Source organism: Salvelinus alpinus, chromosome 21 (genome assembly GCF_045679555.1).
Source record: "Salvelinus alpinus chromosome 21, SLU_Salpinus.1, whole genome shotgun sequence".
Taxonomy (NCBI): Eukaryota; Metazoa; Chordata; class Actinopteri; order Salmoniformes; family Salmonidae; genus Salvelinus; species Salvelinus alpinus.
Window position 1 is genome coordinate 45,586,931 of NC_092106.1, and position 14,868 is coordinate 45,601,798.

Genomic DNA, 14,868 nt, shown 5'->3' on the forward strand with positions numbered 1-14,868 from the left:
ATTTAGAACAAGCTTAATAAATAGCACTGAGAATGTAGAACATGCTTAACTACCGACCCACCGTCCCGGTTCTGGGATCCTCCTTATCAGAAACGCTGACTAGCATAGCCTAGCCTAGCGCCACAGGGAATATCATATAATATAATTTCATGAAATCACAAGTCCAAGACACCAAATGAAAGATAAACATCTAGTGAATCCAGCCAACATGTCCGATTTTTTAAATGTTTTACAGCGAAAACACAACATATATTTATGTTAGCTCACCACAATAGCCCAAAACACAATGCCATTTTTTCACCGCAAAGATAGCTTTCACAAAACCCACAAATAGAGATAAAAATAACAACTTCATCAGATGACAGTCTTATAACATCATGTTATACAATACATTTATGTTTTATTCGAAAATGTGCATATTTATAGCTACAAATCCTGGTTTTACATTGTGAACATGGCGCAAAAATGCTCCAAATTGTCCGGAGAAATTTTGGAGAGTCACGTAATCTAACAGAAAAACTCATCATAATTTTTGATGAAAAATACATGTTGGATATATAATTAAAGATACACTGGTTCTTAATGCAACCGCTGTATTAGATTTAAAAAAATAACTTTAGTAAAAAGCACAGCATACAATAATATGAGACAGCGCTCAGCCATTCTCCGCCATGTTGGAGTAAACATATTCAACAAAAATACGAAATAACATCATAAATATTCTCTTACCTTTGATGAACTTTCATCAGAATGCAGTGCCAGGAGTCCTAGTTCCACAATAAATCGTTGTTTTGTTTTAGAATGTCCATTTCTTCTGTCGAATTAGCAACTTTGGCTAGCATAATGGTGCTCACGTGCCCATTTAAGTTTGGCGCATGGAACGAAAAATTCCCAAAAACATAATAAAAGTCGAATAAACTGGTCAAACTCAGTTGAAAATCCATCTTTAGGATGTTTTTCTCATATGTATCCAATAACGTCCCAGACGGAGCATTTCTTCGTGTCTACCTAACGCATTGCAGAAAATGATATGGTGCTCCCAGGTGCGCAGCAAAATACTGCCAATATGGCTGACCTGTCACTCCAAAAGCTCTCATTCGGTCCCACATCAGGCTAGACACCTCATTCAACATTCTACTGCCTGTTGACATCTAGTGGAAGGCGTATGAAGTGCATACATATCCATAAATACAAGGCAATTGAATAGGCGAGGCCTGTCACAGAGACCCATTTCAGAATTTTCACTTCCTGTTTGGAACTTTGCCTGCCAAATTAGTTCTGTTTTACTCACAGATATAATTCAAACAGTTTTAGAAACTTCAGAGTGTTTTCTATCCAATAGTAATAATAATATGCTTATTGTATGATCTAGAACAGAGTACGAGGCCGTTTAATTTGGGCACTATTTTTTCCCAAAGTGGAAATGGCGCCCCCTATTTCCAAGAGGTTAATAAATAGCACTGAGAATTTAGAACAAGCTTAATATATAGCACTGAGAATGTAGAACATGCTTAATAAATAGCACTGAGAATGTAGAACATGCTTAATATGTAGCCATGAGAATTTAGAACATGCTTAATAAGTAGCACTGAGAATGTAGAACATGCTTAATATGTAGCACTGAGAATGTAGAACATGCTTAATATGTAGCACTGAGAATTTATAACATGCTTAATAAGTAGCACTGAGAATGTAGAACATGCTTAATATGTAGCACTGAGAATTTAGAACATGCTTAATATGTAGCACTGAGAATTTAGAACATGCTTAATAAATAGCACTGAGAATTTAGAACATGCTTAATATGTAGCACTGAGAATTTAGAACATGCTTAATAAATAGCACTGAGAATGTAGAACATGCTTAATAAATAGCACTGAGAAGTTACAACATGCTTAATATGTAGCACTGAGAATGTAGAACATGCTTAATAAATAGCACTGAGAATGTAGAACATGCTTAATATGTAGCACTGAGAAGTTACAACATGCTTAATAAATAGCACTGAGAATGTAGAACATGCTTAATAAATAGCACTGAGAATGTAGAACAAGCGTAAGGGTATCACACATGAGATGTCACACTTCAATGATTGAACACATTACTTGTGAATAGGATGGCACAGGAAATATATTTCAAAACATGTGAACACAGCAAATGTGAGAGGAAAAAGGAAGCTCTTTGTCACCAGGACACACACACAAACACACATACACATTCTGTACACACACACTAATACCGACGTCATCAGCACAATTAAAGTGATTAACATCATTGTCACAGCCACTCTTTAATTACATGCAATTATATCCCACAACAACCTGCTGTCAATGGTACAGCTCAGAGAACAGAAAGTATAGAGGAAGAAAATCTCTCTCTCTTTCTTCTCTCTCCTCTCTCTCCCTCCATCTCTCTTTCTTCTTTCCCCCCTCCCTCCCTCCCTCCCTCCCTCCCTCCCTCCCTCCCTCCCTCCCTCATCTCTCTGTCTGTCGGTCGGTCGGTCGGTCGGTCGGTCGGTCGGTCGGTCGGTCGGTCGGTCTGTCTGTCTGTCTGTCTGTCTGTCTGTCTGTCTGTCTGTCTGTCTGTCTGTCTGTCTGTCTGTCTGTCTGTCTGTCTGTCTGTCTGTCTGTCTGTCTGTCTGTCTGTCTGTCTGTCTGTCTGTCTGTCTGTCTGTCTGTCTGTCTGTCTGTCTGTCTGTCTCTCTCTCTTTCTTTCTTTCTTTCTTTCTTTCTTTCTTTCTTTCTTTCTTTCTTTCTTTCTTTCTTTCTTTCTTTCTTTCTTTCTTTCTCTCTCTCTCTCTCTCTCTCTCGCTTCCTCTTCCTTTCTCTATCCATCTCTCTCTACTTTCTCGGTCTCTCTCTTTCTCTGTCTCTCTCTCTCTATATCTCACTCTCTCTCTCTATCTCTCTCTCTCTCTCTCTCTCTCTTTGTCTCTCTCTCTCTCTCTCTCACTCTCTCTCGCTCTCGCTCTCTCTCTCACTCTCTCTCTCACTCTCTACCCATCTCGCCAATCCATTTAGCCACAATTATTAAAATAATTTATAGTTTAGTATGATGTAATATCTGTCTGAATGGATCCATCAGATGTTGTTGAAGAACAGATACTGTATGTCCTGTACTACACATTACCTTCAATAACATCACCCTCACAGGCTTTCTCCAATTACCCTCAATTACCTGCTCCCCAAGTTATCCTCCAATAACAAGTCCCAATTAACCCCCTCCTGCCCCTTCCTCCCTACAAGCACCCCCTGGTGGCCGTGTGCTTGTTGTTTAGCCGGGGGCTCATTTCTCCCTATATCAGCAGCTCCCCTTCTCTCCTCTTCCTCTCCCTCTTTCACTCTCACACTGCAGGAGATGCCAGACTGACAGACACTCATCCTCTCTCTCTCTGTCTGTCTGTCTGTCTGTCTGTCTCATCAGGATAAAGTTTGCTGTTGCCAGGTAGGGCAGAGGTAGAACAAGGTTTTGTGTGTCAATCGCTGTTTTTTCACGTCTGGTTACAGGTGTCTGTGTTGAATGGTGTATATCTTCACTGATGGAACTTTTTGTTAATATCATTCTGTCTACAGAGTGTTCTGTATGCAAGGTCTTGGTTTGGTCTCTCTCCAACAGGTGACGGAACTCTCCCAGTCTTCGGCCTTGTCTCTCTCCAGGTGATGAGCCTCTGGGGCTGGCTGTGGCTGCTCTACTGTCTCCATGTCCCTGGGTGTGTCCGGGGTCTGTATGGAGGTGGAAAGGGGGCTTGTCGGCTGATAGCTAAGCCAGTATCCGGCAGTGTTTATCAGGCAGGAGATGTGGTCATTGGGGGCCTGTTCCCCATCCATGTGGAAGCCCCTCTGCCAGAGCAGGAGTTCAGGAGCATTAAGGGAAATTATACCTGTACAATGTACGCAGCTTGTGTGATAACAGCTTTTGTCATCGTGTTTTCACTGGTGTGCAGTGTACTCAGTTACCACCTATCTCTCCATTTCTTCCTTTCTTCCGTCTGTCAGTTTCTACCAGCGTGCTTACCGTTGGCTCCAGACTATGATCTTTGCTGTGGAGGAGATTAACCGTGACCCAGCCCTCCTGCCTAACCTCACCCTGGGGTTCCTGGCTGCTGACACATGCCTGTCAGAGGGCACCACCCTGAGGGCAGCCCTAGCCATGGTGACTGGCCAGGAGGCCTCCGTGGTGGGCACAGACTGTGGCACAACCCCTGAGGTTCCCATCATCATCGGGGATGCCCGCTCCTCAGCTTCCATGGTGGTGGCACAGACCCTCGGGCCATTTGATTTACCCATGGTGAGGCAGTGGTTGGATAACAGGTTGGGTTAAGATGAGATGATGCCTCTTTTCACATTACATTTCAATATTTATCTAGATTACACGCTCTCTCTAACATTTACTTACCATCTCTCTCTCTTTTTAAAATTCTAATTCTCTCTTACTCTCTCTCTCTCTCTGTTCTCTCCCAGGTGAGTTACTTTGCCTCCTGTGCGTGTTTGAGTGACAACTTGAGGTACCCCTCGTTCTTCCGTACGGTACCCAGCGATGCCTTCCAGGCTCGGGGCATGGCCAAGCTGCTGCGTCAGCTGGGCTGGGTGTGGGTGGGACTGGTTTCAGGGGATGATGACTATGGCAAGTTTGGGGTTCAGCTGCTTCTCCAAGAGCTCCAGGGATCTGGGGTGTGTGTCGCCTACTCTGAGGTCATCCCCAAGGTACGACCTCACTCTGATGATCTGACAATAAACTCTCTCTTTTGCTCTATCTTTCTCTCTCTGTTTTTACTCTGACTTCCCCTCTCTTCTAATCTAACAGAAACTCTCTCTCTGATTTTTTCTGACTCTCTTCCCTTTCTCTTACTGATGGTCATCACCATAGGTACCGTCTCAGAGACGTATCAGGTACATCGTGGACACCATCAGAGGATCTACTGCCAGAGTGGTGGTGACATTTGCTATCACAAAGGATGCACATGTGAGCAGTTACCGGTCAGAGTATTGTTAATGATTTGTAACACAGCTGTAGCAGTGTCCTTGTGTCTTACCATGTCGTGATGCCCTTTATAGACACAATCATTTCCTGATTGATAATCATGCATTTCAGCTTGACTATCTTGATCTTTTTAACGATTTCATTCTCCAGGCCCTGATGGAAGAGGTTGTCCGTCAGAACATTACAGATAAGCAGTGGATTGCCTCAGAGGCCTGGGTCACTGACTCTACTCTCTCCTCCCCTGAAAACCTGCCTTCTCTTTCCGGGACCGTTGGATTTGCCCTGAAGAAAGCTGACATTCCCGGCCTGGGGACTTTCCTCACACGCCTCCATCCAGATGGGAGCTACCAAAAGTCTGACCCCTTCCTGAGGTTATTGTGGGAAGAGATGTTTGGGTGTTCTCTGGGGGTTGACCTCAGCATGACGCTGTCGTCCAGGCGACAGTGTACTGGGTCAGAGGTCATAGGTGAGGGAGAGTTTACACCTAAATCTCTGTTTTTTGTCCTGATTCCCAATGTTAGCTCAGTAAAATTAAGTGTCAATCCTAGGTGAGGGGGAGAGCCAGTATGCTGACGTGTCTCAGCTGAGAGCCAGCTATAATGTGTACAAGGCTGTGTACGCCATCGCCTACGCCATACAGGATATGGTGGCCTGTCGACCAGGGGACGGAGTCTTTAATGGTGGACAGTGCCCTGATATCAGGAAGCTTCAGCCCAGCCAGGTGAGAATAACATGTTGATCTGTTTTCAAGTTAACAACACTAATGTTTCCAGTCAGGATACAGTGAAAACACTTTGTAAGGTTTGAGTTCTAAAGAACAAAATCCACAACTGGTTCTAACTCTTAATCCTGTTCCAATGCCCTTTTCTCTTTGAGATTGTTCATTATCTGAGGGGAGTGAACTTCAGTACTCCTGTGGGGGAATCTTTCCACTTCGACATGAATGGTGATCCGCCTGCCTCTTATGACATCATCAACTGGCATGTGACCCCCGAGGGGACGGCAGAGTTTGTCCAGGTCGGACATTTTCTGTCCTCTGAGGGATCGGAAGACCAGTTCCACATCGACATGGATAAAGTGGTGTGGGGTGGGGGCAGCGGAGATGAGGTGAGAACTGTTCAGTTTAGTTTCATTGAGGCAGAGAGGAGTGTGTGTGTGTGTGTGTGTGTGTGTGTGTGTGTGTGTGTGTGTGTGTGTGTGTGTGTGTGTGTGTGTGTGTGTGTGTGTGTGTGTGTGTGTGTGTGTGTGTGTGTGTGTGTAATGATGATGTTCATAGCAATGATTATGATGATGATGATGATGATGATGATGACTTCTTCCTCTCCGCTTTCTGGTAGGTCCCTGTGTCTGTATGCAGTGCTGACTGTCCCCCTGGTACCAGGCATGCGGTACAGAAGGGGAAGCCTGAGTGCTGCTTCGACTGTCTGTCCTGCGCTGAGGGAGAGATCAGCAACACAACAGGTAGTCTATCTAGGGTTCTGATTCCAACTCATATTTTTCCTCAACCCTGATTGGTCCTGATTTGGACCATTCTTCTTCCTTCTCTATCAGGGTCAGTTGAGTGTATTAGGTGTCCAGAGCGGTTCTGGTCCAACCCTGATCGTACGGCCTGCATCCCCCAGCTGGTGGACTTCCTCTCCTACAGCGACACCATGGGCGTAATCCTGTCTGTCATCTCAGTTTCCGGGGCAACACTCACAGCCGGTGCCCTGGCCACCTTCCTCTACCACCGTCACACGGCCCTGGTGAGTTGAATCATATGATCATTTATAGAGGTTCTGGACAGAGATGAGATTGTGTCATATAAGGATGTGATTTCTGACATCACTCTGTCTAAATTATAATTTTCTGTCTCTTTACAGGTGAAAGCCAATAACTCTGAGCTCAGCTTCCTGCTCCTGCTGTCTCTCAAGCTCTGCTTCCTGTGCGCACTGGTTTTCATTGGCCAGCCGAAGCCATGGACGTGCATGCTGAGACACACCCTGTTTGGTATAAGCTTTGTGTTCTGCATCTCCTGTCTGCTCAGCAGGACTGTGGTGGTGCTGGTGGCCTTCAGGGCCACTCTGCCTGGAGAGAACCTGATGAGATACTTCAGCCCCACCCAGCAGAGGATGGGTATCTCACTCTGCACACTCATCCAGGTGAACATCTAGTTTTTACTATATTATATGGGAATTGAAATGCCCAGTGCAGTCAAAAACTTGATTTTCCTTTGTTTTATATATATTTCCACACTATGAGTTTGGAATAATACTGTGAAATTGTGTGAATGATGATAATGCCCTTTTAGTACAAGCAATGGTGGAAAAAGTACTCACTAGTCATACTTGAGTAAAAGTAAATATACCTTAATAGAAAATGTCTCAAGTAAAAGCGAAAGTCACCCAGTAAAATGAGTGAGTCTAAAAGTATTTGGTTTTAACTGGAATTTATGAAATGTACTTAAGTGTCAAAAGTAAAAGTATAAATAATTTTAATTTCCTTATATTAAGTAAACCAGACGGCACAATTTTTAAAATATTTTTTATTGACGGTTTGCCAACGGCACACTCCAACACTCAGACATCATTTACAATCGAAGCATTTGTGTTTAGTGAGTCCACCAGATCAGAGGCAGCAGGGATGACCATGGATGTTCTCTTGATAAGTGTGTCCATTTGACCATTTTCCTGTCAAAATGTAATGATTAATTTTGGGTGTCAGGGAAAATGTATGGAGTAAAAAGTACATTATTTTCTTTAGCAATATAGTGAATTAAATATAAATAGTAAAGTAAAGTACACTCCAAAAAACGACTTGAGTAGTACTTTAAAGTATTTTAACATTAAGTACTTTACACCACTGAGTGTAAGTGATGTTTGAAAAGAAGGCTGAAATTCCAGTCTGTTTTGATAGGGTGGAGTTTTGACCTGCTGGTGACATCACCAGATGGTAAATGAGTTCATCCTTGAAAGGGAAAGGGGATACCTAGTCAGTTATACAACAGAATGCCTTCAACTGAAATGTGTCTTCCGCGTTTAACCCAACCACTCTGAATCAGAGAGGTGCGGGGGGCTGCCATAAGGGGGGCTGCCATAATCGACATCTACGTCTTCGGTGACCGAAGAACTGACAGTGTTTTAACTACTTTGCAGATATGAAACACACAGACAATCATATCAGTCACAAATGTCAAATTCCCAGTTTATACTTCAAAACCATCTTAGGTTCTATTTTACAAATGTTTTTATTACATAATGTAAGGCATTGTGGGCAGATTAGACGGATGCAGTTCATTGCTTGATTCATTTAATTCAACAATAGATTTCTTGGTAGTCCAAAAATATTGCTATCAGGTTGTAAATCGCAGCTGGCTTGGTACATTGTTTGCTGCCTCGCCACCCATTCGGGATGCACTGTTTCTGTTTCAATGACTCAATATCTTGAACAAAAACGGAGGACTGTAACTAAGGCTGGGAATGTCAATGCAATCAAACTAGCAAGGGCAATGATCACAAGTCAGTCATAACGTGGCTAATAGACAAGCGTACGTGTCAGACACAAGGCCCGCGGACCGAATAGAACACACACGCGAGTATAAATGAGTCAAGAGTTGAGTCATCTACTTTCTGAAATTACAACCTGATTCGCTCACATCAGCGAACTCAACTTCAATTGCGCTGCTTTCGTTTGTCAGGTTTACAGCGCGCAGCGGAGGGAAAGTGTACAGACACATTCTACAGTCCTAGCTAGGCTACTAGAATGTTGCTTCTGTTTTTAAAGCTTGGCAATGAATAACCAAAAAAACTAAACCTGCAACAAAACAACATGCAAAGGAGAAACATGTAGGCCTTTTACAGAAACATTTGAGTAGTAGCCTAGGCTGGCTACTCAACTACAATACATTTTGAGAGCACCATACAGCGATGCTGCCTTCAACCGCACCGGTGATCCATGCTGTGTAAAAAAAGGAAAAACATGTTTTAAATGTAAATGTTACAACAAACCTATAGCTATGTTTTTGTTATTTCGAGTGATTAAATACTTGTTGATTATGCACATATACATATTATGCACATCTGCAAGCATAGCTGCGAAGGCTGGACAAAAATTATTGATCTATTCTTTTGTTTTAACATGTTAAAATAATATATACAGCATCCTATGTAGACTGAACAAAAATATAAACGCAACATGCAACAATTTTAAAGATTGTACTGAGTTACAGTTAATATAAGGAATTCAGTCAATTTAAATAAATTCATTAGGCCCTAATCTATGGATTTCACCTGACTGGCAATGCATCTGTTGGCCATTAAAAAAGGTAGAGGAGTGGATCAGAAAACCAGTCAGTATCTGGTGGGACCAATATTTTGCGTCATGCAGCGCGACACATCTCCTTCGTATAGAGTTGATCAGGATGTTGATTGTATCCTGTGGAATGTTGTCCCACTCCTCTTCAATGGCTGTGGGAAGTTGCTGGATATTGGCGAGAACTGGAACTCGCTGCCATAAACGTCGATCCAGAGCATCCCAAACATGCTCAACGTATGCAGACAATTTCAGCTTCCAGGAATTGTGTACATTCCATGTGACATGGGGCCGTAGATTATCATGCTGAAACATGAGGTAATGGCGGCAGATGAATGGCACGGCAATGGGCCTCAGCATCTCATCACACAAATTGCCATTGATAAAATGCAATTGTGTTCATTGCCCGAAGCTTATGCCTGCCCATACCATAACCCCACCGCCACCATGGGGTACTCTGTTCACAATGTTGACATCAGCAAACCCCTCTCCCACACGACGCCATCTGCCAGGTACAGCTGAAACTGGGATTCATCCGTGAAGATCACACTTCTCCAGCATGCCAGTGGCGATCGAAGGTGAGCATTTGCCCACTGAAGTTGGTTACGATGCAGAGCTGCAGTCAGGTCAAGACCTGGTTGAGGACGACGAGCACGCGGATGAGCTTCCTTGAGGCAGTTTCTGACAGTTTGTGCAAAAATTATTCAGATGTGCAAACCAACAGTTTCATCAGCTGTCTGGTTGGCTGGTCTCAGATGTCCCGCAGGTGAAAATCCGCATGTGGAGTTCCTGGGCTGGCGTGGTTACACGTGGTCTGCGGTTGTGAGGTCAGTTGGAAGTACTGCCAAATTTTGGTAGAGAAATTAACATTGAATTCTCTGGCAAAGCTCTGGGGTCTATTAATTGTCCAAACGCATGTCTGCTTTCCCACTCTATATAGCCATAGAATTTTCACAAATGCCTTACTTTACATCTTTCCCAAACATTCTATGAATTTATGAAAACATGAAAATGACCATATCTAAGTGCTTACATGTCAGAAAATCTATAAAAAAAAGTGCCATATTCTTCCTGGGGTGTATATGAACAGATTTTAATAACATTTAATGTTGCTAAAACGTTGTCAGTTCCAATTTAAACTGACACTCAAATAAGTACCCCCGGCCATACCAAGGATCATTTAGCTATTTTAGGACTTTGAACTTTAGGTATGAAAAAGAAAACAGATTCATAAAAAAGGAAGTTTGTTTTAAAGTGTCTGTTCTATATCTGAGAGATATAGGAAACATCAGGAAATTATTCATATTTGTTTTTACCCATATAAAACATTTTGGGGGCACTAAACTATATATATACTTCCATTCGTTTTTTAGACTCGTACCGGGTTACCTTCAGACGAGTCTTTTCAGGCTTGTAGGAGTCCTAGAGCAAATCAACCAACATGTACTGTACGTGTTTGGTCATATAAGTGTGTAGCCCACACTGTTCGGACGCTACATACAGACAGAAGTTGGCAACTACAGACAGAAGTTGGCAGATCGGTGGTACAGGCTTCAGACGAGTCCCGTGATGCTACAGACATTTTCGGCATTATCAGGGTGTCTCACCACTGTAGCTCCGCCACCTTCCACTGCAGAGGCGGACGGCCGCCATTGGGCAGATGCTGTGGATTGTGATGCAGCCTATGAAATAAAACAGCTAGCTTAAACAGATGGATTTTAATGGGGATTCCTTTAGATTTCCACTGGGGGCGAGGACGTCAACTTTGCAAGACCATAAAGATAGAGAGTTCCAAATCTCTCGGCCAATAACAGCTCGTTTTCAGTTTTCCCCTCCCCACTCAGACCACTCCCAGACAGTCCTAGCTAAATTCTTGTATGATAAAATGCTCTTTGCTAAGAAGCTATTTTTGTATATTAAAAAAAAAAAACATTTAATTGAAAACAATCACACCTAATTGTTACCCAGAAAGGATTTGAGATAAAAAATAATTAAACGGATTCACTGGACCTTTAGTTATTTCCTTCAGTTGCTAGGTTTCCATCCAATTGGCGACAGATTTTCATGCGAATATTCAAAGATCTCCATAAAGATAATATACCCATTTTCCCACCAGTGGCGTTTCCACCAAACAGACTTGTCAAGGATAAAAATGTGTGGGAGATGACGTAGTGCACACAACATGTACATTTTTGTGTTTAAATTTCATGTACCGAATAAAATTTGAATGTTCAATGTGTTTCTATGACTTTTAAACTCTACTGATAGTTTTGTCCCAAACTGTTGAGTTAAATAGCAGTGTGCATCACTCTGGTGTTGGTACGTGAACCCTAGCTAACGGCTCCCAGATACAGTGCCGGTAGGCTGTGTGGGGAGGGTGGTCTACATGATGAGATTATTATGGAAAATAATATTGTTATTTGTTAACTTCTCTAGGGTAGGGGACAGCATTCGGAATTTTGGATGAAATGCATGCCCAAATTAAACTGCCTGCATCTCGGGCCCAGAATATATGATATGCATATAACTGGTAGATTTGGATAGAAAACACTCCAAAGTTTCCAAAACTGTTAACATAGTGTCTGTGAGTATAACAGAACTGATTTGGCAGGCAAAAACCTGAGAAAAATCCATTCAGGAGGTAGTTTTTTTTTTGGTTGTGTAGTTTTCTATTCAATGCCAATACAGTATCCATTGACTTAGGACTCAAAATGCAGTTTCTATGCCTTCCACTAGATGTCAACAGTCTTCAGAAAATGTTTCAGGCTTGTATTCTGAAAAATTAAGAAGTAAGAGCAGTCTGAATGAGTGGACCCTGCCGTGTCACAGAGCTTTTTCCTGCGCAAGACCGAGAGAGTGCGTTTCTGAGGTTTGAATATAAACATCGTTTGACATGTTTCTATGAATTTTACGGATACAATTTGGATTTTTTTGTCTTCCTGTTTTTACTGCGTTTTAGCCTGTGGATTACTGAAGAAAACGCGTGAACAAAACGGAGGTTTTTGGGTATAAAGATACTTTATCGAACAAAAATAACATTTATTGAGTAAATTAATGTCTGCTGATTGCAACCATATGTAGATCATCAAAGGTAAGGGATTAATTTGATCTCTATTTCTAAATTGTGTAACTGTTCTAGCTGGCTGGCTACTGTTTGTAATGATTTGTTTAGTGGGCTATGTTCTCATAATCGTAATGTATGCTTTCGCCGTAAAGCATTTAAAAAATCTGACACCGTGGTTGGATTCACAAGCAGTTCATCTTTAAACCTATGTAAAATATGTTTTGTTTTCTGAATTTTTATAATGAGTATTTCTGTATATGAATTTGGCGCCCACCAGTTTCACTGGCTGTTGAAGAGGTGGGACGCTACCGTCTCACGTGCCCAAGAGAGGTTAAACGGCAGTCAAGTATCGATCATCATGTCCCCAGAATAAGACCCTCAACATTTATTGGAAAGGAGCATCAAGCTCATACCGTGCACTTTCACCACCCTGTGAAGTTCATCAGAACTACTTTCATCTGTAGTCTGATAAGCTGCATGGAGGACCACACACCATGTCATCAAGTGACTCCAAGTTCACTTTGATAATGACAGTTATTGGATCAGTTTTTGCGCATCAAGGTGTTTCCTCCAACATTTATTTCTCAACACAAAAATATCCAACCATGTCGAATGAACAAATGATCTGTCGGGATTTATAACATTGTACTGAAACTTCCTGTTTCCATCACAGCTGTCGTTATTTTTTTATACACGGTATAACTTTACTATCATAAACACTGTGGATGGAAACGTGGTAACTGACCATATCATTTGTTGTTATGATAACTGTGCATGCGTTTTCCTTCCACCTCCGTTCCCTTCCACAGGTGCTGATCTGTGTACTGTGGCTGGCCTTAGCTCCACCCCGACCTGCTGAGAGGGGGAACAGAGAAGGTCGGGGGCCGAGGGTCGTCCTGGAGTGTGAGGTGGGCTCTGTGGTTGGCTTCTCTCTGGTGCTGGGCTACATCGGCCTGCTGGCCTCCCTCTGTCTCCTCTTAGCCTTCCTGGCCAGGAAACTCCCAGACAACTTCAACGAGGCCAAGCTCATCACCTTCAGCATGCTGATCTTCTGTGCCGTGTGGATCTCCTTCATCCCTGCCTACGTCAGCTCTCCTGGGAAGTACACAGTAGCTGTAGAGATCTTTGCAATCCTGGCCTCCAGCTTTGGGCTGCTGTTCTGTCTGTTTGCTCCAAAGTGTTTCATCATCCTTCTGAGACCAGAGAGAAACACCAAGAAACACATGATGTCCAAATAGAAACCACCAAGAAACACATGATGTCCAATTAGAAACCACCAAGAAACACATGATGACCAATTAGAAACCAACAAGAAACACATGATGTCCAATTAGAAACCACCAAGAAACAGATCTCTATTGACCACAGGAGACTGCTGTTGTCCCTCCTCAGAGTCAGTTATCACCACAGGAGAGTGCTGTTGTCCCTCCTCAGTCAGTTATCACCACAGGAGAGTGCTGTTGTCCCTCCTCAGAGTCAGTTATCACCACAGGAGAGTGCTGTTGTCCCTCCTCAGAGTCATTTATCTACCACAGGAGACTAGTGTTGTCCCACCTCAGAGTCATTTATCTACCACAGGAGACTAGTGTTGTCCCACCTCAGAGTCAGTTATCTACCACAGGAGACTAGTGTTGTCCCACCTCAGAGTCAGTTATCTACCACAGGAGACTAGTGTTGTCCCACCTCAGAGTCATTTATCTACCAAAGGAGACTAGTGTTGTCCCACCTCAGAGTCAGTTATCTACCACAGGAGACTAGTGTTGTCTCACCTCAGAGTCAGTTATCTACCACAGGAGACTAGTGTTGTCCCACCTCAGAGTCAGTTATTGTAATGAAACATCTTTCATCTTTACATTGATCCTCACTCCGCTTGTCCTCTTACACATCTCTCAGATCTTTGTAGTGTTTGACAGCTATCCTAATAAAAGGTGCTCTTTTACTGCAGGTCCACAAACTTTCATTCTCCTCCTCTTTCACTGTTCTGTCAGAAATCAACTTCTGGTTGCCTCCTAGACCCTGGCTGTACAGCCTGTAGCCCTCCAGGATAACACAGCCCAGAGTGATGGGAGGGGCCAGGGTTAATGAGAGGGGCCAGGGTTAATGAGAGGGGCCAGGGTTAATGAGAGGGGCCAGAGTTATGAGAGAGACCAGAGTGATGAGAGGGACCAGAGTGATGAGAGGGACTAGAGCGATGAGAGGGACCAGAGTGATGAGAGAGACCAGAGTGATGAGAGAGACCAGAGTGATGAGAGAGACCAGAGTGATGAGAGAGACCAGAGTGATGAGAGAGACCAGAGTGATGAGAGGGACCAGAGTGATGAGATGGACCAGAGTGATGAGAGGTACCAGTGTGATGAGAGAGACCCGAGTGATGAGAGAGACCAGAGTGATGAGAGGGACCAGAGTGATGAGATGGACCAGAGTGATGAGAGGTACCAGTGTGATGAGAGAGACCAGAGTGATGAGAGAGACCAGAGTGATGAGAGAGACCAGAGTGATGAGAGAGACCAGAGTGATGAGAGGGACCAGAGTGA

The 14,868-nt window shown here is 43.2% G+C and overlaps 1 protein-coding gene across 1 annotated transcript; it reads left to right on the top strand.

The window, feature by feature from the left end:
- Positions 1-3,659: 3,659 nt before the first annotated feature.
- Positions 3,660-14,092, top strand: LOC139548644 (extracellular calcium-sensing receptor-like). The gene is made up of 11 exons (XM_071358418.1): positions 3,660-3,889; positions 3,996-4,287; positions 4,461-4,703; positions 4,867-4,962; positions 5,131-5,446; positions 5,529-5,701; positions 5,857-6,087; positions 6,318-6,441; positions 6,532-6,725; positions 6,843-7,121; positions 13,144-14,092. Exons 1-11 carry the CDS (start codon positions 3,660-3,662, stop codon positions 13,570-13,572), a joined length of 2,607 nt encoding a protein of 868 aa, XP_071214519.1. The 3' UTR covers positions 13,573-14,092.
- Positions 14,093-14,868: the final 776 nt, after the last annotated feature.

Bases quoted from the DNA above. Each gene is read 5' to 3' on its own strand.
- LOC139548644 (XM_071358418.1), top strand. From the start codon at position 3,660: ATGAGCCTCTGGGGCTGGCTGTGGCTGCTCTACTGTCTCCATGTCCCT. The intron at 5,702-5,856 runs GTGAGAATAACA...TTTCTCTTTGAG, and splicing joins GGAAGCTTCAGCCCAGCCAG to ATTGTTCATTATCTGAGGGG. The intron at 6,726-6,842 runs GTGAGTTGAATC...GTCTCTTTACAG, and splicing joins ACCACCGTCACACGGCCCTG to GTGAAAGCCAATAACTCTGA.